General features: G+C 42.8%; 1 protein-coding gene across 11 annotated transcripts in view; it reads right to left on the reverse strand.

Moving 5' to 3' along the window:
- Nucleotides 1-23,547, reverse strand: part of TRERF1 (transcriptional regulating factor 1) — a 145,708-nt gene that overhangs the window by 31,615 nt on the left and 90,546 nt on the right. For 8 of the 11 annotated variants that reach the window (XM_032787184.2, XM_032787183.2, XM_032787182.2 and 5 more), the window contains 3 exons: nt 6,667-6,760; nt 2,320-3,975; nt 1,447-1,499 (listed from right to left, as the gene is read on the reverse strand). In XM_032787184.2, the coding sequence (XP_032643075.1) occupies nt 1,447-1,499; nt 2,320-3,729 (1,463 nt within the window). In that variant the 5' untranslated portion in view covers nt 3,730-3,975; nt 6,667-6,760. The remainder of the gene's footprint in view (nt 1-1,446; nt 1,500-2,319; nt 3,976-6,666; nt 6,761-23,547) is intronic. The other 3 variants (XM_032787190.2, XM_075064355.1, XM_075064356.1) reach the window with 1 other exon arrangement.

Genomic DNA, 23,547 nt, shown 5'->3' on the forward strand with positions numbered 1-23,547 from the left:
GGGGGGCTGAGCGCTGTAACTGGGGGTGTGGGCTCCAGGATAGGGCTAGAAATGAGGGGTTCAGGATGTGGGAGGGGGCTGCGGGCTGGAGGGTGGGGGTTCCACCTGGAGGGGTGGGCTCTAGGATGGGGCCAGGGATGAGGGGTTTGGGATGCAGGAGGTGGCTCTGGGCTGGAGGGTGGGGCAGAGGGGTTCAAGGTGTGGGAGGGGGCTCTGGGCTGGGGCAGAGGCTTGGGGTGCAGGAAGGAGTGAGGGCTGTGTCTGAAGAGCTCAATGGGTGGGAAGAGACTGTGGGTTGAAGCATGTGGGCTCTGGGGTAGGGCCAGAAATGACGGGTTCAGGGCGTGGGAGGGGGCTCTGGGTTGGGGTGCAGGGTGGATGAGGGTTCCCTCTGGGGGTGGAGGCTCTGGGGTTGGGCCGGAAATGAGGGGTTTGGGGTGCGGGGGCGGGCACTCAGGCCTGGGCAGGGGCACAGGCTTACCTCTGGCAGCTCCCAGTCAGCGGAGCAGCAGGGGGGCTAAGGCAGGCTCCCTGCCTGTCCTGACTCCGTGCTGTGCCTTGGAAGTGGCCAGCGGGTCCAGCTTCTAGGTGGAAGTGCGGCAGGCGGCTCTGCACACTGCTCTTGCCTGCAGGAACGCCCCCGCAGCTTCCATTGGCAGTGGTTCCTGGCCAACAGGAATGCATAGCTGGTGCTCAGGGCCAGGGCTGCACGCGGAGCCCCTTGGCCTCCCCACCTAGGAGCCGGACCTGCTGGCTGCTTCCGGGGTGCAGCGCGGAGCCAAGACTGGTAGGGACTAGCCTGCCTTAGCACCGCAGCACCACCGACTGGACTTTTAACAGTCCGGTTGGCGGTGCTGACTGGAGCTGCCAGGGTCGCTTTTCGACCAAGTGTTCCAGTCAAAAACTGGACACTGGGTCACCCTACATCTTGAGAGTCTCAAGATGTGGTCCACAATATAGACCAATATGGCCTAGAACCAGAACTGTATTTTAGTGACTCATGTTTCCCTACCCATCTAGCAATAACAAAAAAGGAGTGCCAGAACATGACAGCCACCAATTGTGGCAGACAATTGTGCTAGCATGTGGTTCTCCTCATAGTACTGATGGGCCTTAAGAAAAACTAATGGATTCCTTGGTGACATTTGCTGCCAAAGATGGAAATCTAAACAATATAGCATTGATCCACTGAGTAAATCTGAGCAGCATTAAAAGCATGCAATCCCCCTACCTTCACTCATTTTAAAGAAAAAGAGCACTCCAAAGTAATTTAAATGTATTGGTGCAGAGATTGCACAATTTTACATCTAGAATATATATCCTTAACCATGGCTTCACATAATAGTTCCCAAAACCAGCTGAGAACACCTCTATTCACTTGCAGAGCTCATTTATATTTAACCATAACATAATTTCACTAAGAAATCTACGCCAAACTCATAATACCTTGGCTCAGGGGACAGTGGCTGCTGCAGTCTGCCATCAGACAGCTGAATCTGCTACCAGAGAGGAAAAAAAGAAAAAAAGTATTTTTCAAGCAATAGCAATATAAAGAGTCTTCACAGCTATATTATTATTTTTTAATTATTTTTACTTTCTATGCTAATGAAGTGATGATAAAAGGCTCTGGACAGCCTTGGAGAATGCCATCCTACATTTATCCACAAAATGGGTATACCTCTGAGCAATGTCAGTATAAGTTGCCCTACACTTACCTGCTAACGTGCTCCTCAGCCCTGATTATGTGACAGCATAATGGATGGTCTGTGCCTTTGCTATTTCTGGGGAGCTACCAGGAAGGCTGCAAACTAGTGACAAATATGGTAGCATTTTTTGAGCTTGGGATATCTGTCCATCAGGAACTGGACTGACACTGCCAAACTCATTTTACACTGGCCAATGAATAGCAACCTGCTGGTAATAACTCAGCCTAGAACAGTGGTTCTCAAACTTTCGTACTAGTGACCCCTTTCATATACCAAGTCTCTGAGCATGACCACTCTTACAAATTAAAAACTTTTTTTTATAAATTTAACACCATTATAAATGCTGGAGGCAAAGCAGGGTGTGGGGTGGAGGCTGGCAGCTTGTGACCTCTCATGTAATAACCTCGCGACTCTCTGAAGGGTCCCGACCCCCAGTTTGACAACCCCTGGCCTAAGCAAATCAGTGACCTAGAGGTGAAAGACCCATTTCCAGGCCCTTGAAACATCTCAGCTAAGCCCATGCCCTGAATCCCCTGCAGTTATTTCATCTGTGTGTAGTATAGTCATTATTCAAAATAGGCCTGGATGAATGGAAATCTAAATCATTACATACCTGAGGCCAAATAGCACTAGGAGACTCTTGCTGGGACCCTTTGTTATTTAGATGAATACTTGATGGTGCTAAAAGATTTCGATGAGAGCCAGTGTTACCTACAGAATTAATTTCCTGTCGTGTAGTATCCTCTATTGCCTCTGCCACACTCAGACCAACGTGGGAGTTCATCAGAACTTGAGACCTATTGTCATTCTGGTATTGCTTTTGTGGATCAGTGTCGTCTTGTTGCTGCTGTTGTTGCAATACACTTTGTGGATACAAATGCCTATACTGCTGCTGTGGATCCTGATAGAAATACTGAGGCATTGTTCCCAACTGTATAAGCTGTACAGGATGAGCTTGATCCTGGGAGTACTGGTGTGTTTCATGCACGGTTTTTGGGTCAGAATCCCTATGATAGGCAGGAAGATGCAGTTGCATCTGTTGCTGCTGCTGCTGCTGCTGCTGCAACTGTAACTGCTGCATAACTGGTTGTGTTTGATAATACTGAGCTATTTGCATTGGACACTGCCTTTGCTGTTGCTGTCGACTTTGTTGCTGCTGCTGCTGGATCTCTTGTATTGAGAGCCGCTGCTGTCCCTGCTGCGGCTGTTGCTGCATATAATATTGAGTCTGCTGCAACTGTTGTATCTGTTGCGGTAACAGCTGCTGAGACTGCATTTGTTGCACATGTGGTTGTCCTTGTTGCATTGCAGAATGCATTTGTAGCTGAGATAAGTGTTGCTGGTAATCATAATACAACTGTTGCTGGTGCTGCATGACTTGCATTTGTTGCTTTTGCTGAGTGCTTGCAAAATTCTGGTGTACTTGCTGTGGCCCTTGCTGATATCTTTGCACAGTGGAAGTTAGAGATTGTTGCTCAACAGCAGGCTTCTGAGACAGCAGCTGTCTAAGTGCACTGTCACTGGCATTATCCATCGCTGACGACTGAGCATGCAAGACCTGAGCCATATTGTTGACTTGAATTCTTAAATTTTGGTTAGCAAATACTTGTGTAAAGGAGTCCAATTTATGTAAAACTCCACTAGTAAGTTTTTGTGACCGAAGTTCATTGGCTTGAGAATACGAATACTGGTATCCGTCAGCAGATTCACTCTGTCCTAATGGGCTCCACATGGCACTCTGATTGTTCCTTACCGGAACATGGTTTCCTGAGCCAGTAGGTGTCCAACTTGTTTGTCTAGAGGAGTCCGCTGACCCAATGTTTTTTGAACCTACATTCAAAGCTATGTCTCTTGAATCCTGGGGGAATTGCGGAGAGAGGGGAGAAGCCTGAGAAGCATCCATGCCTGATGTTCCATAGCTGTGATTTAAAGGGGGGAGAGTGTTCATTTGGTGCGGTTGGTAATACAAATTCTCATTGCTGTTGGCAGTGTGGTTAGGTTTGTACAACTGCTGATCCCCCATTTTTGGTCACCTTTATCCTGATCTTACAGGCACAAAAACCATAAACTTGTAGACCCTGAGATATTCCAAGTATGAAAAAAAAATTGCTAGAATTTGTTATTATTCAGCTTGTCCATTTACATTACAGGGACTAACTCCTTCTGGTCTATTTGCAATTCCAATTTCAGATTGATGCTGCTTCATATCTTTGAAAAAGTCCAAAACGCAAATCTTAAACGAAAACAATAGACTCACTATGCCAGGTACCTGTGAAGTGAGAGAGAGATAGTTTAAGTGCATTCTACACAACTTTTGCAGTTTCTTTTGATGTAACAACAACAACCTAATGGGGAAAAGGATATAATCTTATGAACAGTTGTAGCAGTTGGGCTATTCCATGGCAATTGGATTGCTTCATCTCATCCCACTATTTCTTCATTTCATCCCATTATAGTGTTTCTACAGTTCTCTAGTACAATCACTTTGCTTTACCAATGAAGGTGTGCTTCCAAAACCTCTCCTTTAAATGCACACACACACATACCCCTGTCCATATATAGCACTCAGGTGCAGTCTTTAATCAGAGACTAAACTATGAGAAAGAGACTCATTTCTAGTGTTCCCAGTCTGCAAGTCAGAGACAACATACACATGTATAGTAAACTCTTAATTCACAAACTCCTGCAGATATCACAGATGGCTCTACTATGTTTGATAACACAACTGAAAGGAAGTGGTAGCTTGGAATCCAAGTGCCAGGATTGAGTTGTAGGCATGGGGGAAGATGGGGGTACAGTATGATTTAATTCTGATTCAGAATTAACATAGTGGCTCCAACTCCGCCACATAACATCAGGGCTCGTTTTATTCCATATTATCTTTACAGAGGTGTGGAATGAAGAAGAAGAACAAGTCTGCTATTGGGTTGAAGATACAGCATTGTGTACGCCTCTGAGGAGCAATATGCAAGGCTAGTGTGCTTGTTAAAGTGACAATAAAATCACAAGTGTGGTTCCACCAATCACCTCTTTTCACACAGTCATTTACTCATCTTCTATATGGACTTTTGGTAATTGCTAAGACAAATCAAGCTGTCCAAATTGTCAAGTGATAACAGCACATATCTGTCACAGGCAACCTCTTGATGTACCTAGTAGGTACCAAGTTCTAACTTCCATTCTGCCCCCCCCCCCACCTTTTTTTTCTTCATTTGTCCATCAATTCCTTAATATTTTAGCAGACTAGTTTATCCTGAACACTCTCATTTGTCATCCTTATCTTGTGAACTGTAATTCAGTGTGAATTAACTGATTTACAAATATCTGTACTGTTTTGGATGCAATTTAAAAAAAGAAGATACATTTGTGTGTTCTTAGATGTTTATCATTATGTGGACGAAAATAATCACTCTCCCCCTCTACACACACACACACACACACACACACACACACACGTTGCGAAGCAGTTGGAGCTACTACTACACATAGACATCTACATACGTTAACATTATGCTGGAACCTTATCTCTGCCCTCTCAACCCATCCTTCTCTCTAACCTAACTGCTCCCCTCCAAAGATTGTGTATTAGTGTCTTAAGGTCCCTTCCAACCCTGATATTCTATGATTCTGTGATAAGATTGATTTAATGCTGGGGGGGGAGGAGAGGATGACATTAGGGGGCAGAAGTGCAGGTGCTGATGAGTAACACTTTAACCATCATCAGTTGCACATAAACAGCACACATTTATGCAATGCTGCACATAAACTTTTATGCCAGGTGCAGTCCACAGAACCTTCTCCATGGTAGGATAACATCTGAGGGAAAAGCGCAGCTCCTGTTGGAGAAAGCTGTGTTCCCACACCACTACACAGAAGGCTTTGTGAACAGAGTGCATAAACTTGCTCCATGAGCAACCAGTGGCACATAAATTTTCAAGTTATGATAAATAATGGCTAAGAACAATCCCAAATTCAGTATTTCCTCCAAAAACCCTGATCCGTTGGACCAGATAGTCTCAGAATACACCTCCCTACCAAATTTTTGTAGATGGACTTTTTTTTTTTTGGGGGGGGGGGGGGGGGCAAGAGAATACCATCGACCACAAAAGTCAGCCTGCCAAGGAGAGATTTCAGCCATAGCAAAGCTTCAAACACTGCCTATTAAAAATTATGAAGAGAAACTAAACAAAACCTACATAGAATATTCAAAGGGCATAAACATGGTGTATTCTTCACACCGATAAGCGATCTAATGTTAGAGAAAAACAGGACTGTATATCTCACTAACACCCAACTATGGAACTGTGAGCAGGTGCTTCCATAACATACAGAGAGTACAAGATAACGCATGGTATTTTTTGCTGTATATATAGCATAAAACTGCACTAGGCAGCTCTCTCTGTTTATTAATAGCACTGGTTTGTGTTGCATACTGTAAGAATTCTCATGCCTTTCTGTTAATTTTTTTGAGGTGACAAATATTTTTTTAGTCACTAGTTATGAGTCATTTTACTAACACAGCTAATGAGTTAGCCCACGTGTCCTCCACAGATAATTAAGTACTAACAGACTATTACAATTTCAAGAATACAAGAAAGTATTACAGCATATATAATTCTTCTCAAGGCAGCAGAGAATATCAACATAATTTATTTATAAAAATGAATTTACTGGCCAAAACCCACATTTGAGAGGGGAGTGCCAGGGCAGCAGACATTACTGTCTATTGCAGCATCACTGCAACTAGCTCTATGGTCAAGAGGGAATTTCATCTCCCTGGAACATCCATCAGACCCCACTTATTATGGCTGTTAGCAGGAAGTGAGGAGTTGGCCCATAATGTGCAAGGGTATCAGAAAACATTGTCAAAACATAAAAAGGTTTGTATTTAAGAAGTAAGCCTGAAAGTCTCATATATGTTCGCACACACTCTCTCTCTGCAGCAGACCTTACAACTTACCTCCAGCTTGGGAGGTGGGGCATGTGGTCCTCTTGTGTATAGTCTACAATGTCGCCATCACTGTCACGCAGACACTGATCACTTGTGTGCCAACCTGAAAAAGTTATGAAATATTATATTATGCCAACTCCTGAGTTGCAGAGCGACTAGAGAATTCAGTAACTATAGAAATAAGTTGCAAAATGAGCTCTCATTTGCTTAAGAAGCTAAGCTATTCCTTCACATCTATATTAATATCAACACATGCCCCTGCAAGAGCAGCATTTCTGAAAATATCTTGAGGCTTCTAGAACTAATGACTTAAGGGCTTGATCCTGCATGGTGTTGAGCACCCTTACCTTACACTGACTTCAACAGGAGGGGAAGGTATGTAGCACCTCACAGGACTGAACACTAAATAGAGAGCAGCATTTTTCTACTATTACAAGTCATTAATTAGACTCTAGAAACACTGAGGAACCTGATCTCTGATAAATTAACTGAGAAACTTCTGAAAGTGTAACAACAGAGTTTACTTCCCCACCTATGAATGAAATAAACATAATATAACTACTTTTTATTTAACAGCTCATCCCTGAAAGCCCTGGCTTCTGTTAACAGTAGGACAACAGTCAATAGCTACCAAATGGCAAAAATGAGCCAGTGCTCAAAGAAATCCTAGAATCACTGTATGCTACAACTTCAGCTTCTACATTCTGCAAAATACATTTCCACAGTCACCTATCAGATGTTTTGGTACTACAGAGATAGCATAACAATGAGAGCATTAAATATACAGAGATAAATAATTAAAGAGTAACACTTCCCCCACCACTTTTTCTGCAAGTTACATTGCAAGCGAAATATCCTCTTAAAGACTGTGGGTGAAATCTTGGCCCCTTTGAATGAGAGTTCAATAGATTTAAATAGGGACAGGTTTTCACCTCAATTCTCTTCCCAACCTACCAGTCCCCGCACTGCTTGATTGTATAAATATTCCATTCCGAAGACCACCAGGAAAAGTTCCATATAACAGTGGTAGTCCACAGACCATAGTTTGAGAACCACTGTTATAAATACAAAAACAGTACTATCCCAAGCACACCAAAATAACCATCACATATTCTAACTCCCTTCCCCCATTCACACAAATGAAAAAGAAAATAAATCTTCAGTCTTCCCGGGAAGGATGCCACAAATTAATTCTGGCATACATTAAATGGGAGAATATTCCAAAATTGTGGGCTCTCAAAAAAGGAGATCTTGCTTTTCTAACCTCTCTAAATTATATTAAACAGACAATCATTGGATCCAAATGTTTTAATCACAATGTGGGAAGTGGGGAAATTGGCAGTTCTTTAGGGAGATGGTCCTGTATCCTTCCCAGCTTTATATACAAAAAACGGGCTCTTAAAAAAACACACTTGCTGAATTTTTCTAGATGTAAAAATAATAGATGGGTCACATTTATAGACCTATACAGTTGCCTGTTTGGTTCCCATTTAAATTCCAGAGCAAAATATTAATTCAAAAATAATTCAGTGTTCAAAACTGAGTGGGGAGGCTGGAGAACAGTACTGTATGCCAGTCGGGTTTTGATTTCTACAAAGCTAGTGGAGAGTTAACATAAGATTGCAGGACAGAGAAAGCTGAAGCGAGCCTACCTATTAAGCCATAGAGTTACTAAAGTAAAAGTAAAGACCTAAACTGCCCAATGCTCTGCATGGCTATGAATCAAAATGTAATCAGATCATATGTATTATACATTGTATTTCAGGTTTTTCAGCAGTCATATTGATCAAATGTCTACATACTTTTATAGTTGTGATTTCTCATAATCAAGAGTTAGCATGAAAGCGAGGACTGAAACACAATATATATTTCCATACTTTGGAAGATAGGTGCAAAAAGGCCTCAATGCTGGACAGGATCTGTAGGATTAATCTGGCATTTTTAATTAATTTCACTGACAAGCAATAGAGTTTTGAAGCTTGTAAATTCCTTGTACCTTCTGTATTTTGCCTTGTACAGCAATAAACATACCGTCATAATTTAACAAAAAATAAACAAATAATGTAAGACGTCTCTCAGCAATCCAAACAGTATTTTTAGAAAACTTAAATCAAGAAGTTGTTGTGTATATAGGTGCTTCCTTGTGTCTCCCCTAAACTGGAGATAGCTCATTAATGTGTCTTGATCATGCTTTACTACCCTTCAATCTGACAGAAAGGGACACAGAGTTCTTGTTTCTGATATTAGAATATGAAGTTTTGTATCTATATAATAAGATTCCAGAATTGTTACTCTGAAACCTAGAATGCCTGGAGTCAATGTGAAGTGATGGAAACAGCTACAAGCTAGGTTGAAAGCTTTTTGTTAAAATATTACCAGGCTGAATCATCACTGGGTTCACCATCTTACTATCCAGTTTGTTCTCAGTCATTTTGACTTTACAAATTACACACATACTGAGTACAGGTGTAGTATAGCATATATTTATCCCATGCCAAGAGTCCTAAACCATTGTGATAGGAGGGATAACTCAACCAATCACCACATTTATTCTACTAGTAATTTACATGTAATAATTTCATTCGTTGTATGAGGAAAAACTGCACAGATAGTGGATTACTTGGCCCAACTGCCACATCTGTGCAACAGCATGGGCTTTCAGCTACTAGTATTCAATAATGGTTAAATTGAAGCTCATGGGATACTGATCTTCTGATGCTCTCCCTCATTCTTTTCCATATACTAAAGGCATTTTAAATTTGCTTCATGCTTTGAATCAGTGGAAGAGTAAGAGGATTTCCTTTTTCAAGGCTATATTACATTTCTCTATGCTACTCTGACACCAGGTCCACTGCCACAATGCTTCTTGTAGCTAGTTTCCCACTCCCAGCTTCTTTTTTGCATATACAATTAACATATCAGAAGTAAATGTACTGCATAAACAGAGTGGAGATCATGTAACACCATGAAAAGATGCTGTCTGGGTCAGCCGTGAGACAGGGAGTGAACAGGACACAGGTGTGAGGAAGGGAGCCAAAGATGTTTTATTTTTCCTAAGCTCAGAAATTCATTTGTCAACCTTAAAGACATGTAGGAACATGATAATGCAACTGGAAGATTTGCTGTCAGGAACAGGTAGTGAAAATTTGGTCTGAGGTCTGGGAGTTGCTCTTTTAAGTCTTGGACGGTGCCAAAATACCTCTATTGGTCCAAGGGAACAGTGACCATTTCAATACTGTATATCTCATGACCATTAAGATTGGTAACATTTTTTTCTGTCCTTGATAGTTCAGGATGGCTGTTAAAACCAAGCCTAGTGCTTCTCAAAAGTTTGTATCTCAACATAAAAAAGATATAGAGCATTAAAAGCCCTAATTCTGGAGGATCACGGGAACATTGGCAGCTATAATAATTCCAGCACTGAAGAGAGGCTGGAGGGGAAGCAAAATGCTAAGTGGGATAATCCGATTTTAAAGTCTAGATATCATGAAATCTACTCATTTTTTAAAAAACATTTTAAAAAATTAATGATGTACGTGTTCAGTAGTTTCACAAACCCTGAAAAAATATTGTGTGTTCCTTTACAGCAAAGCTCCTTCCTTGCTCCAGTGAAATATGAAAGGTTGTTGTAGTCTCATGTGGCTGCTGACAGCATAAGCAGTTCCTGTTTCTACTCTTTAAGAGGAACTAGAACATCCTAACTAAGTTTAGAAATTATTGGATTGGGTGGGGGAACAGAATCTAACATTTTCTCCATTTAAATCTATTTTTGAAAAATAACTGATCATCATCTCTGGAAAGCTGCTAAAATAAGAAAAAAAATATTGGGAGAATTTCCTCTTCTTTTGATGGATAATAAAATGTTCTCAAATTGGCCAGTTAATTTAAGCTTTTCATAGAACTACCAATGTTCTCGTAATCCAAGCGGAAGAGATTAATTTCCAGCCAAGATTTTGAACTCAATTTAGTGAAAAAAAGAGATAGTTTCTTCATTCCAAAAGAAATTGGGGGCATTTCGGTAACTCATTTGTCATCTTTGTTGTTAAATTTACTTCTTTACTTTCAGATGCATCAAATAATTCTAAGCATTGCAAGTGAAATCTTTATTGTATTACTCATACACAAGGTGAAGATAAAATTACAGGATTGCTTCAAAATGTGGATGCAAAAGATCGTTACTAGAGCCTTAGAAAACAGGCTTGAGTGGCACGTTTCCCAACTGTTGAAGAACCAGACAGGATTTAATAAAAGATTGGTTCACCATTGATACAAACAAGATGGTTTTTAATATTCTCTATTATGCTGCTGCCCATTTGATCAATGGAAGAAGTGGTATTTGAACTCTTTTTGGGGCAGATGAAGAATGACCTCTGGTGATCTGGGTGTAGAGAATATTTATGTAAACAGTTTTGTGAACCTCTCTGAGCTTTATGCCAGGGATTGTGCCATAAATCTGCCTCCTGTAAGATATGTACATTGTAGGGGAATTCATCAGGTTTTCCCTAAGGCTTATCTTTTGTTTACTCCTATTATTGAAATCCTAATTTTTGGAAGAGATGATTTGCCAAACTAGATCAAGCCACTGCAGTGGAGACTTCTCCGGGAAGGCAGGCTAGACTTTGCCTTTTGTCAGGCATAGTATGAGCTCTGTTCACTGCTGCTAACTGGGGCTGGGCACAGTTTTGTGAATCTTCTCACTTTCAGGTGCCACCAGTTAGTATCCCGCCTCTAGCAGTGACCAACACTTGTTTTAGTGCCAGGAAAATATCCAGAATGCACTTAGCCAACTGGGCAATGCTCATGTTCCTTCTTGACCCCTGCAGGTGATCTGATTATGCCTGAAACTTGAGTACTGATTGTCTTTTTCTTAGCTTCTACAACTACATATGCTGTTAAAGAGTCACATTACAATTTTAAAATTAATCATTTTCTATACTTATGTATTGCTTAAGATTGTACTTGCAGTATGCTAGCATTTTTCAAGACAAAGAAAGAAAGAAAGGTCCCTATCCTGACAAACTCACATTAGTGACAGATGGGTGAAATACAGTAGAGGTTAGGAGGAAATGGGAAACAGCATATACAACTATGTTTTCGAAAGTGACAAGTAATTCTGGATGATTCACCTGAAACTACTTTAAAGTGACTGATTTTCAGAGGATGCTTACTCACAACTTTCTGAAAATTGGGGTACAAAAATATTACTAACACTTTTGAAGACTTGGACCATAACTCCCACCCTACTCCACCCCTTTTTTTTTTTTTAGTGAGTGTACACGTCATCTTGCTTTGCAGTGGGCAGTGCAATAGGTGTTGGTCTTCAAAAAGAATCAGATGTAGTAAGGATGGGGGCCTTGTGTATTGTACTTATATTACTGAGATACATAAAAAGCTTTTAGATGCAGCTGACATGGATATAAATGTGCAAGAAATACAAGTCAAATTTTCCAAAATAAAGCCCTTCATTAAGGACGCAAAGAGCAAGAAACCTAGCCATTCATGGAAAGCCAAACTGATTGAGCATAATTAGAAAGTTTATAAATCGTGCTGACTCAAGGACTTCTTGATGTCAACTGGCAGAGGGCACAGGGTAAGGGTTACAGGGATCACCTGGATCTGATATTTAATTTACCAAAGAGCGTTATGCAAGTGTTCTACTGAAACCTGTCTCACAGTGGTTGTCATCATCTTTGCGAAACGCATGCGTGGATAATAGGTAAGGAGATATGTATATAGATTGGAAATTATGTTCTTAAAACCTTAAAGTTAAGGGCAGATCACCCAGAGGCAAAATGCTTTAAGACACGTTCCACCAGAGAAGAGGTGGGAGACATTTCGACTTCCTGGTTGACCACCACGAATTGTGTGCTATTTAACACCTGTGAAAGACTCATGACTTTGGGAAGAAACTTAATTTTTCATTTACTATTTCATTTTTCTCAGTATGACAGTACTTCAGCTTCCTCAATCAAAAATCCACTTCTGCAGTTATGTAACATATAATTTTATGCCAAAGCAACAGAAGTCTACAGAACTGTAAGGATCAGCAAAGAATAAGAAAATGTTGGTACAAATCTTCTCTGCTCGCGTGGCATAAATGTACACAGGCTTCCATTAAAAACTGGACATTTACCATCTACATGCAGCTTCTAAGTTTACTACAATATTTCCAATTCTATGCATATAGAGAATATCACAAATGCCAATGGCAAAAGATAAGAGGTAAATACTGAAGTGCAATGTTCTTTTTTAAAATGGCATCTAATGACCATCAATGAGTACAAATACATGACAGTCTTCCCACAATTCTGATCAACTTCACTGATGGCTAGTTTGACTCATTGAGATTTGGAGGATTTTTGGTGGTATTTTTGCCATTATTTCAATTACAATAAAAGGCTACATAGAGCATCTGATTATCTAAATTGCTGGGTCATGATTAAAGAACATTTGACTGAAACAGTAGAACTAAACATCCTTATAAATGAGAGGAAAAAGAAGAGAGCAATATATATATATTTTACATACAGTGATGAAAGATTAAGGTTTCCAAGTCAAGTTCTCAAAAGTTAGAAAATGCCACAATTAAGGTTGCCATTGAGATTATGTGACAAGATACAGGTGATTCAGTCTGTAGAAGGTTAACAAGTCCCCATCTGTCATCTGAGGGTGGAGTATATAAGGAAGAAAAGCTGGATCAAAGGGTGTCCTCTCTTCTTCTAGACCCTTCATGCTGGTATAGCTTAGAGAAATTTTTGCTGTGTTTTTAAATTACGCCCCTCCCCCCGCCTTTTTTTTTTTGCACAACTGATTTGCAAACAATAAAACAAGCCATCAAGAAAGAGCCTTGAAAAGACTAATTGCTTGGAACTTTACTCCCTTTCCCCAACTATAAACTGGTGGGAAGTTTCATCTGATATCATGGGAGGATTTAGTGCAGGCCTGCACAACATGCGGCCCGCAGGGGGATTTTAAATCCCCCGCGAGATCTCAGTCGCGGCTGGGAATCAAACAGCTCTGGGCTGCCCGAAGCAGCGGGGAGCCCTGAACCCTTTAAATCTCAGTCGCGGCTGGGAATCAAAGGGCTCTGGGCTGCTGGCAGAATTTCCCAGCCGCGGCTGGCATTTAAAGGGCTCAGGGCTCCCCACGCTGCTGGTAGCCCAGAGCCCTTTGAATCCTGGCCGCAGCTGGGATTTAAAGGGCTCAGAACTCCCCACGCTGCAGGCACCCCAGAGCCCTTTGAATCTTGGCTGCGGCTCCGGCGGTGGGGCCAGCTGGAATGTAAAGGGCTCAGGGCTTCCCACAGCTGCCGACAGCCCAGGGCCCTTTCAATCCCCGCCCGCGGCCGCTGATCCCCCTCCCCGGACCGCCCTGAACTTCCCCCCAGGATCCCCACCCCCTAATCTAGCATCGCTGCTCCTTGTCCCGATCTGCCCCTCCCCAAGACCCCTGCCTTAACTGTCCCTTGGGACTCCAGTCCCTATCTAAGCTCTCCTTCTCTGTTGTCCCAACTGCCCCCTCCTGAGACCCCCCAAACCCCCCCCCGCAAGACCCCAACCCCTATCTGTCCCCTGATAACCCCTGGGACTCCCATTGCCCTATCCACGCTTGCCTGATCCCTGACCCTGAACCTTACCGTCCCATTCAACCCCTGCTCCCTGTTCCTGACTGCCCCCTGAAACCCCCTACCCCTTCTCCAACCTAGCCCCCTTACCAGGCCACTGCACATAGCGTGTCTGTGTGAGTGGCCGATGGTCTCTGCAACCAGATGGAAGACACATCCAAGGCTTCCTGACTGAAATGACACCCCTGGGAGCGAGTTACCAGTGACCCAGGGCTGGGGCGGCAGAAGATGTGTGTGTAAAGGGCACTGGTGGGGCGGACCCCAGGGCTGGGGCAGCAGCGGGCGGGAGGGGGGGCGGTGGAAGGGCACTGGTGGGGAGCAAAGGGGGAAGTCCAACCCTGGGACAGCAGGGGGTGTGTGTGTGGGTGGGCAGGGGGAGAGCCCAGGACTAGGGCAGCAGGGAGGTACAGGGGGGAGCCCAGGGCTGGGACGAGGGGCAGCCAAATTTTTTTTTGCTTGAGGCAGCAAAAAACCTAGAGCCAGCCCTGCCGGGTTCCCCCAGCCGCCGTAGCCCCGAGCCCTTTAATTTGACCATGAGGGCTCCCAGCCACCTCTTCAGCAGGGAGCCCCTGGTTGATTTAAAAAGAAAGTATCACCTCCCTACCCCCAACCTTACTTTTTGGTGGGGCGGTGCTGGGAAAGGAAAGTTTGGTTCTGGAGGGCTGGGCGGCCCTGGGGTGGGGTGTTTCTACGGGGCCGGGAGGTTTCGGCCCTCAACTGTTTTCTTTGGAGTAATGTGGCCCTCGCCGCTTTAAGAGTTGTGCAGGTCTGATTTAGTGAATGGCAGGATGGAAAGCAGGGAGATAGACACAAGCAGTCCAACACACGATGAAATTTTTTGGTAATTAAATTAATTCAGAAACAAGCTCCTGTGTATACATTCACAAGAGAAGTAGGGGATATTGTTCTAATATCTAAAATATCTCTCAGCATTTTCACATTGCTGGGTTTGTTATCTGGCTCTTTTGGCACAATACTTTGCATGAAAGAAAGAAACTGGTTCATCCAAAATGCAGAATGTAGATCTATTCTCTGTAATTTTGAGTGTCCACTTGTCTGAGGTCATGGCGACCCTGTTCTAAAAGAAATGTATAATCATCCTACAATCAAATGGATCTGAACCACGTGGACCTCATTAAAGTTTTGGTTGCAGAGCTGTGGCAATAGACATTCTAAAGTCTGGTTTGCCTGAGCTGTTTAGCTGGTTGCTCTAATATCTTCTATATTCCATTTATCTTTCTCTCTCTCTTCTCTTGAGGCATTAAAGTTTTATTAAAATCTGCCAACTCCCACATCTGCATCTAAACAGGCTTCTAAAAATTGTTGCTTTAAACTGTTCCTATAGGTCGTTTGCAAACATTAAGAGAGAAGCTCTTACATCTTCCACAAGAATCTGACAATATACCTCATTTAAGCCCTGTCTTAGTTGTGGGGATCCCCAGTCACAGTGTTCTCGGGTGCTTAGAATTGGTCCAGATTTCACAATTTGTGAAAGATTCTTATCTCGTGCTTTGGAAGCAATTATTTTGCAAGTACCAACAATTTCCTTAATCTCATTTTTCCTAACGCTTTCTTTTCTACTGTATTTCTAGAGAACAGAATAGGCTATTTTTATAAGAACATTTTTCTGGACTTGTTTTAGTTGGCTATTGTAAAGTTTCAGAGTGAGCCTATTAAGAGAACTATACTTCTCAGGACTACACTTCACCATAATCACAAAGTGTTGCAGAAGTTCTGGTGTAAGAAAAGCATTTTTATCTTCTGTCTTAGACATTTTTTAAAAGGAACCCTAGAGGTCATCTTAACTTGCTCAGAACCTTACAATAAATAAATGCATTGCTATGTATCAATCATATAACTAATCACATCCCTGTAAACTGTCTTCCAAATCAAATTCAGACTGCGTTTGATTAGGACATGAAAGCAATCTGACCTCTCTCTTCAGAATATGTTGTCTTCTGAGATTAAGTACTTAGATTTGTTTGCTTTTTATGAGGTGGGGAGGAGTAAGCAGATGGACACTTAGCATCCCCTGAATCCATGGAACCCAAATCTATACCCCCTACAACAGTGGTTCTCAAACTTTTGTACTGGTGACCCCTTTCATATAGCAAGCTTCTGAGTACAACCCTCCCCTTATACATTAAAAACACTTTTTATATATTTAACACCATTATAAGTGCTGGATGTAAAGCGGGGTTTGGGATGGAGGCTGACATCTTGCGACCCCCCACATAATAACTTCACGACCCCCCGAGGGGTCCTGACCCCCAGTTTGAGAACCCCTGCCCTACAACATCAATTCCCACATCAGACTTGCGTGCCAGCTGATGAGATGCACAGAAAAGAGAATGCTATTTAAATAATCAACGAGAGCCCAGTTCTCAGACCTGATGTCTAATTTATTACATGCTCCTGGAAAGGAAAGAAAAGAAACATTGTGGCTTTTCTCCTTATATTCTTCATTCACACTTGGGCCACGTCTATACGACGCGCCACTTCGGCGCGTTAAAATCGAAAGCTCGGAGTTCAATATATCGCGTCTCGTCTAGACGGGGATATATCGAACCCAGAGCGCGCTTACATCGATTCCGGAACTCCACCAAAACAAACGGAGTTCCGGATTCGACATGGCGAGCCGCGCACATCGATTCGGCGCGGTGAAGAACGGGTGAGTAACTCGATTTTAGATATTCGATTTCAGCTACGCTATTCTCGTAGCTGAAATTGCGTATCTAAAATCGATTTTCACGCGTCGTGTAGATGGGGCCTTGGTCTGTGGTTTTTTGAAGCATACTTCTAAGATGCCTGGCTGGAAATAGGGAGAATGACTAGCCATCACCCACACTTTTCCTTAACTAGCTCCGCCATGTTTATGTACACAGCAAACAGTGCCTTTTCTAACAGCCTTTTCCTTCACAGAGAACATGGGCAGTGCAGTTGCTCTGAGTAAGACTAACAAACAAAACAGTAATAAAAAACAGCTGCAACAGAAATGAGAGGGCAGGCAGTGCTACGCTTTCTGCTGCAGAGGCTGAACAATTGCAGATTTCCCTGAACACCAACATGGATAGCCAGGGTCTGCACCCTTTCAGAAGTGGTGTCCGAGTCTTCATTTATTCACTCTGATTTAAGGTTTCGCGTGCCAGTAATACTTCTGAACGTTTTTAGAAGGTCTCTTTCTGTAAGTCTGTAATATATAACGAAACTGTGTTGTATGTAAGGTAAATAGGTTTTTAAAATGTTAAGAAGCTTCATTTAATATTAAATTAAAATGCAGAGCCCCTCGGACTGGTGGCCAGGACCCAGGCAGTATGAGTGCCGCTGAAAATCAGCTCGCGTGCCGCTTCGGCACCCGTGCCATAGGTTGCCCACCCCTGGTACAGTCAGTACACTGGAATCTCTATAGTTCCTTATGTCCCTGGAAGTGAAAAGCAAGCTCTTTAAAACAAATACAGATTACATGCATCTTGAACTTCTAGTATCACCAAGCATACGAAGATATTTTAAAAATGAACTGAAGTTTAAAATAAGTAAGAACAATAGAAAAATAGAGCTTAATATAAGTTTCTTCAGGTACTGAATATTTTTTATTGTCCCAGTCTTAAGAATTACAACAACAAAAAATCCAAAAGGAAAATTTCCTTCTCACCTGTGAATTTCCTTTAACACTCTAATGTTAGACCACTCTGACACTACAGGGCATGCCCCCGCCCAAGGTGGTTAGAGCAAAGATTGATAGACAGCTTGCAGCCAGGACTATCCCTCAGTGCAGAACCCCAGAACATAAAACACAATACGTATACATTTCATTTTCAAAAGGGTTTTAGACACTAAGAGCCTAAATCCCACTGTCATTGGGATTTAGACTCCTAAGTGCCTAAATCCCTTTTGAGAATGAGACTTATGTATTGCAACACTGACAGCAGTAATGCCTAAATACTTTTTAAAATTGGGCCTTTGTCATAATGGAAAATACACAGATGAGTCTGTATAGACAATGGTCCAAGTTCCAATACATTCCTAGCTACAAATGAAAGCCACATCAAAGGAGAGAGAGCACGAGAGAGAAGGCTGAAACGTGTAGTGGCTCAGTTATCTGGTTAAGGCATCTAGCACCAAATTTATGCTCCAGAAACCTGTTGTCAAGTGTTGCTAAGGAATCTTTTGACGGGGTCTTGATTGTAATGAACCAAGGCAGATTTTTTGGTCAGGGACACTTACAACATGTCTCTCTAATGTATTGGGTTTGAAACTGTTTGGTGGCCCATTCTGTAGAAAACTCTTAAGACATCCTTTACCGCGGCTGTCCTGGTATTAATCCATTTTGGTAGCACCAGTATCGGAATTTAGTCCAATTGATCCAATATATCTTGTTGGTAGATGCTTTTCAGGATACCAAAAGTGTACCAGAATTCTCTCCAAGTATCTCAGATACCTCAGTTCTCCCTTTCAGCTTCAGAATGCTAATTTTAGCAAATGCAGATTTTGCAGTGGATCGGTTCTTGGTTGGAATTCCTTCTGAGGGCTGTCATTTCAGAGAGACTTCCAGCTATAACCTCCTAAGTCGAAGAACCATTGGTCTCTTGAGGCCAGCATGAGACAGTCAGGATGACTGGCCTATTCCTTTAGATTCTTTTTACTCCCCTTTCCAAAAGAGGAAGAGTATAAAGTAGGTCCTGTGGTCACCTCTGAGATAGAGCATTGACTGCCTCTGCTTCAGGCTCTCATGTCCTGTGAAGAACCTCATGGTCTTTCCATATTCCCCCGAGGCAAAGAAACCCTTGCCACTCAACACTCGCTCTGGAGAGCTTCATTTCTTTTTCCTCTCTCTGACCAGAAGTATAATCCTCCATATCCCCATTTTGGGGGAATCTGCAATGAGGTCTGAGAACATTTCATCCTGAGTTTTCCATTTCTTCTGCCTCAAGTTAGCCAACCCTCAGCTATTGATAAAAGCCCTGTCTTTTAGGTCTGGCCACTGCAGGCACCATGGTTGGGAAGCAAGAAAAAACAAAAACAAATCCCACCATACGCTATTATTGATTATATTCTGGAGAGGCTACAATAGCATTTTTATATGTATTTCTGAACTTCCCTCCCTGAGATTCTTCCCAGTCTTGGGGGAACCTTAGTAAATAGTGTGTGCATGATGGAGGATGACAAATTTGGGATTTCTGACTGCAGTATATGCTGTTTGGGTTTGCTGTTGAGCCTTGGGGCTGGGATGGGAATTATGTTCCCAGTTTTGCTAGGCTTTTGAGGCACTTACAGTTTTGGAGGGGACATCTGAGGGCGAGCGAGATAGTAATCCCCTCTACATCCTCTTTAGGTTGTCTTGACTCTCAATGACATTATGCTGAGACAGATGACTAGGAGACAGAGAATAGCCTTATTCAAAAAAGACAAAGGGCAGACCAGCACAATACGTTATGATGTTATTCACAAAGATGGTTCCCCCAGAAACACTAGAGTGAAAGGGAATTGCAAAACTATACCTGGGGGATTTACCATGCAGCTATCCCATATAATATCCAGACCAAAACGGAGCAATTTTTCAGTCTTAGAGTCTGCTTCATCTCCCCTGCACTCCTGTTGAAAGTGCAGAGAAAAATATATAGGGTTCTGCTCAGATTGTTTAAAATATTCACTATTCCCAGATTTTTTCTTGTATGCAAGATTGTTCAAAGCCTTTAAAAGCTTTGCTAACTCTAAGATAAAGCTCTTTTCCTGTAAGAATGCATGTTATAGCAGGGACCTAGAGTCTTTTTTTTTTTTTTTTTTTTGGTCATGCAATGCCAACGTCTACCTCATGTTAATTGAGAACACTAACCAGAGTCCTGAGTCCCAAAGAGATCCTGCCTTTCCAGGGACAGGTCTTCACTGGCCTCCTCATTTTCTATCTCTGACACTTCCAGTTCGTCCTCGGTGGTGGTAAGAATAGGGGAACAGGAACCATAACCTTTTGAGGTTCAGTAGTCGTTTAACTGATCAAAATCCTGTGCAGCTCCTTAAATAACACAAAGGTTACATGTCCACTATCAGACCTTTTCCTGGTATCCTTGGTTCTAAAGCAAGTCCTCCTGAGCGGTTTGCTCTTTATCCTGCACTGGTTGGTGTCCTGGTTCTGACCCTGCAGACATCTGCTTAGCAATGTGCACAAAAATATCTTTATCCCAGTGGCTGACCACAAGAGCATGTTGCACCAATGCTTCTCTCTAGAAGACAATGACATCAGCGGTCTAGGCACAACTCCAAGCAGCTGCTTAAGGCACACTGTAAGGACTCTGGAGTAATAGCTCAGCAATGCTGAGATACTCAAATCAAATGGGCAAATTCTGGCCCTGCACCAGTTTTTAAATGGGAAAGAGCACAGGGGTAAATAGACAGCTCAGAAACAGTTGTCTGCAAAGTGGTGTGGGACAGCAGTTGGAGGACTGAAAGTAGCAGGCAGCAGCACTGGGTGAACAGGAACAGAAAAAATTAACTCAATTTCCACTGAACTTAGAGCACATAGAATTAGGACTCCAGACCTCACAAAAATCCGGAGACAGTGCTCTACAATGAACTATGTTGTGTGTATGCAAGAGTTCACAAACTGGATTAACTCTAATCTGGTTTAAAGCTCTCTCTTTCTAGACAAGGCCTAGGACTGGACCCTTGAACTTTTTTGACACTTCCTGAAATACTGAAGGATTCAGATTCCACTTCTTCATGTCCAGGTCTGCCTCCTGCTGAGCCACTCCACAGCTATGTTCTCCCTCTCCTGTATGTGGACAGCTTTCAGAAAGAGAGAGAGAGAAGGCGATGTTCTGAGCTAATCAGTATTTATGCATACAGACACCACCACTGCAGTGGCATACATCAACTAACAGGGAGAACGAAATCTGCCTTCTTCATTTCCCCTTGCTGGTTGACCTATGCCATTGCAGTAGCAGTGTATGTGTGGATAACATTGATCAACTCTCAGTTGAAAATGGAGGAGGCCTAACGAAATGGTCCTGAGGTCTAGACATTTTATACTCTTCCTTTTCTACAAATTGGACCACAACCCCTGGCATAGGTGACACTGTGAACTTGTCTTGGGGAGGGGAGGAGGCGTTGGTCAATTTGATGGCATAACTCTGTAAAACTGACTCTAGTACCCACTTATCCAAGACAGAAGTTGCTCACATATGGCAAATTTCTGAAGTCTCCACCCATCAGTGGACTCTTCCTGATAGTCAAAATGACAAGCTGGACTTCTACATAGAGTGCTTCCACAGACATGCACAGGCTGAAATTGTGAACAAACAGCATCACTTGCCCCATAACTTCAGCCGAACAGAACACAATGCCACCCACAGCCTCAGAAACAACTCTGATATCATAATCAGAGGGGCTGACAAAGGAGGTGCTATAGTCATAATGAACAGGTCGGACTATGAACAGGAGGCTGCCAGGCAACTCTCCAACACCACATTCTACAGGCCTCAGTGGGATGGGAGGACAGTGAAGTACCAAAAGAAACTATACCATCTGCTCAAGAAACTCCCTGCTACAGCATAGGAACAAATCTACACAGACACACCCCTACAGCCCCGACCAGGGGTCTTCTTTCTGCTACCCAAATCTATAAACTTGGAAACCCTGGACATCCCATCATCTCAGGCATTGGCACTCTTACAGCAGGATTATCTAGCTATTTGGACTCTCTCCTCAGACCCTATGCTACCAGCACTCCTAACTATCTTAGAGACATCACTGACTTCCTGAGGAAACTGCAATGCATTGGTGATCTTCCTGAAACCACCACCATGGAAGTACAAGTTCTTTACACCAATATTCCACATGAAGATGAACTACAAGCTGTCAAGAACAGTACCCCTAATAAGGCCATGGCACGCCTGGTGGCTGGGCTTTGATACTTTGTCCTCAGCCACAACTATTTCAGACTTGAAGACAACTTATACCTTGAAGTCAGTGGCACTGCTACGGGTACCTGGAGGCCCCACAGTATGCCAACATTTTTATGGCTGACTTAGAACAACACTTTGTCAGCTCTTCCCCTAGCACCCCTCCTCTACTTGCGCTACACTGATGACTTCATCATATGGACTCACGGGAAGGAGGCCCTTGAAGAGTTCCACCTGGATTTCAACAATTTCCACCCCACCATCAACCTCAGCCTGGACCAGTCCACACAAGAGATCCACTGCCTGGACACTGTAGTACAAATAAGTGATGGTCACATAAACACCACCCTATACTGGAAACCTAATGACCACTATACTTACCTACATGCCTCCAGTTTCCATCCAGGACACATCACACGACCCATTGTCTGTAGCCAAGCCCTAAGATGCAATCGAATATGCTTCAATCACTCAGACAGAGACAAATACCTACAAGATCTTTATCAAGCATTCTTAAAACTACAATATCCACCTGGGAAAGCGAGGAAACAGATTGACAGAGTGAGACGGGTACCCAAAAGTCACCTACTACAGGACAAAGAAAATAACAGAACACAACTGGCCATAACATACAGCCCCCAGCTAAAACTTCTCCAGCACATCAACGATCTACAAAGTATCCTGGAAAACAATCCCTCACTTTCACAGACCCTGGGAGGCAGGCCAGTCCTCAGTTACAGACAGCCCCCAATCTGCAGCAAATACTCACCAGCAACTACACACCACACCACAGAAACACTAAGTCAGGAACCAATCCTTGTAACAAACCTCGTTGCCTACTCTGTTCCCATATTTATTCTATCAACACCATCAGAGGACCCAACCACGTCAGCCATACCATCAGGGACTCATTCACCTGCACATCTACTAATAAGATATACACCATCATGTGCCAGAAATGCCCCTCTGCCATGTACATTGGCCAAACCGGACAGTCTCTACGTAAAAGAATAAATGGACACAAATCGGACATCGGGAATGGTAACATACAAAAGCCAATAGGAGAACACTTCAGTCATCGTGGATATTCTATAACAGATATAAAAGTAGCCATACTTGAGCAAAACAAACTTCAAAAACAGACTTCAAAGAGAAACTGCAGAACTAAAATTCATTTGCAAATTTAACACCATTAATTTGGGCTTGAATAGGGGCTGGGAATGGCTGGCTCATTACAAAAGCAACTTCCCCTCTCTTGGTGTTGACACCTCCTCATCAGTTATTGGGAGTGGCCTACACCCACCTGATTGAATTGGCCCTGTCAACACTGGTTCTCCACTTGTGAGGTAACTCCCTTCTCTTCATGTGTCA

The sequence above is a fragment of the Chelonoidis abingdonii genome, chromosome 3, assembly GCF_003597395.2.
Source record: "Chelonoidis abingdonii isolate Lonesome George chromosome 3, CheloAbing_2.0, whole genome shotgun sequence".
Classification (NCBI taxonomy): domain Eukaryota; kingdom Metazoa; phylum Chordata; order Testudines; family Testudinidae; genus Chelonoidis; species Chelonoidis abingdonii.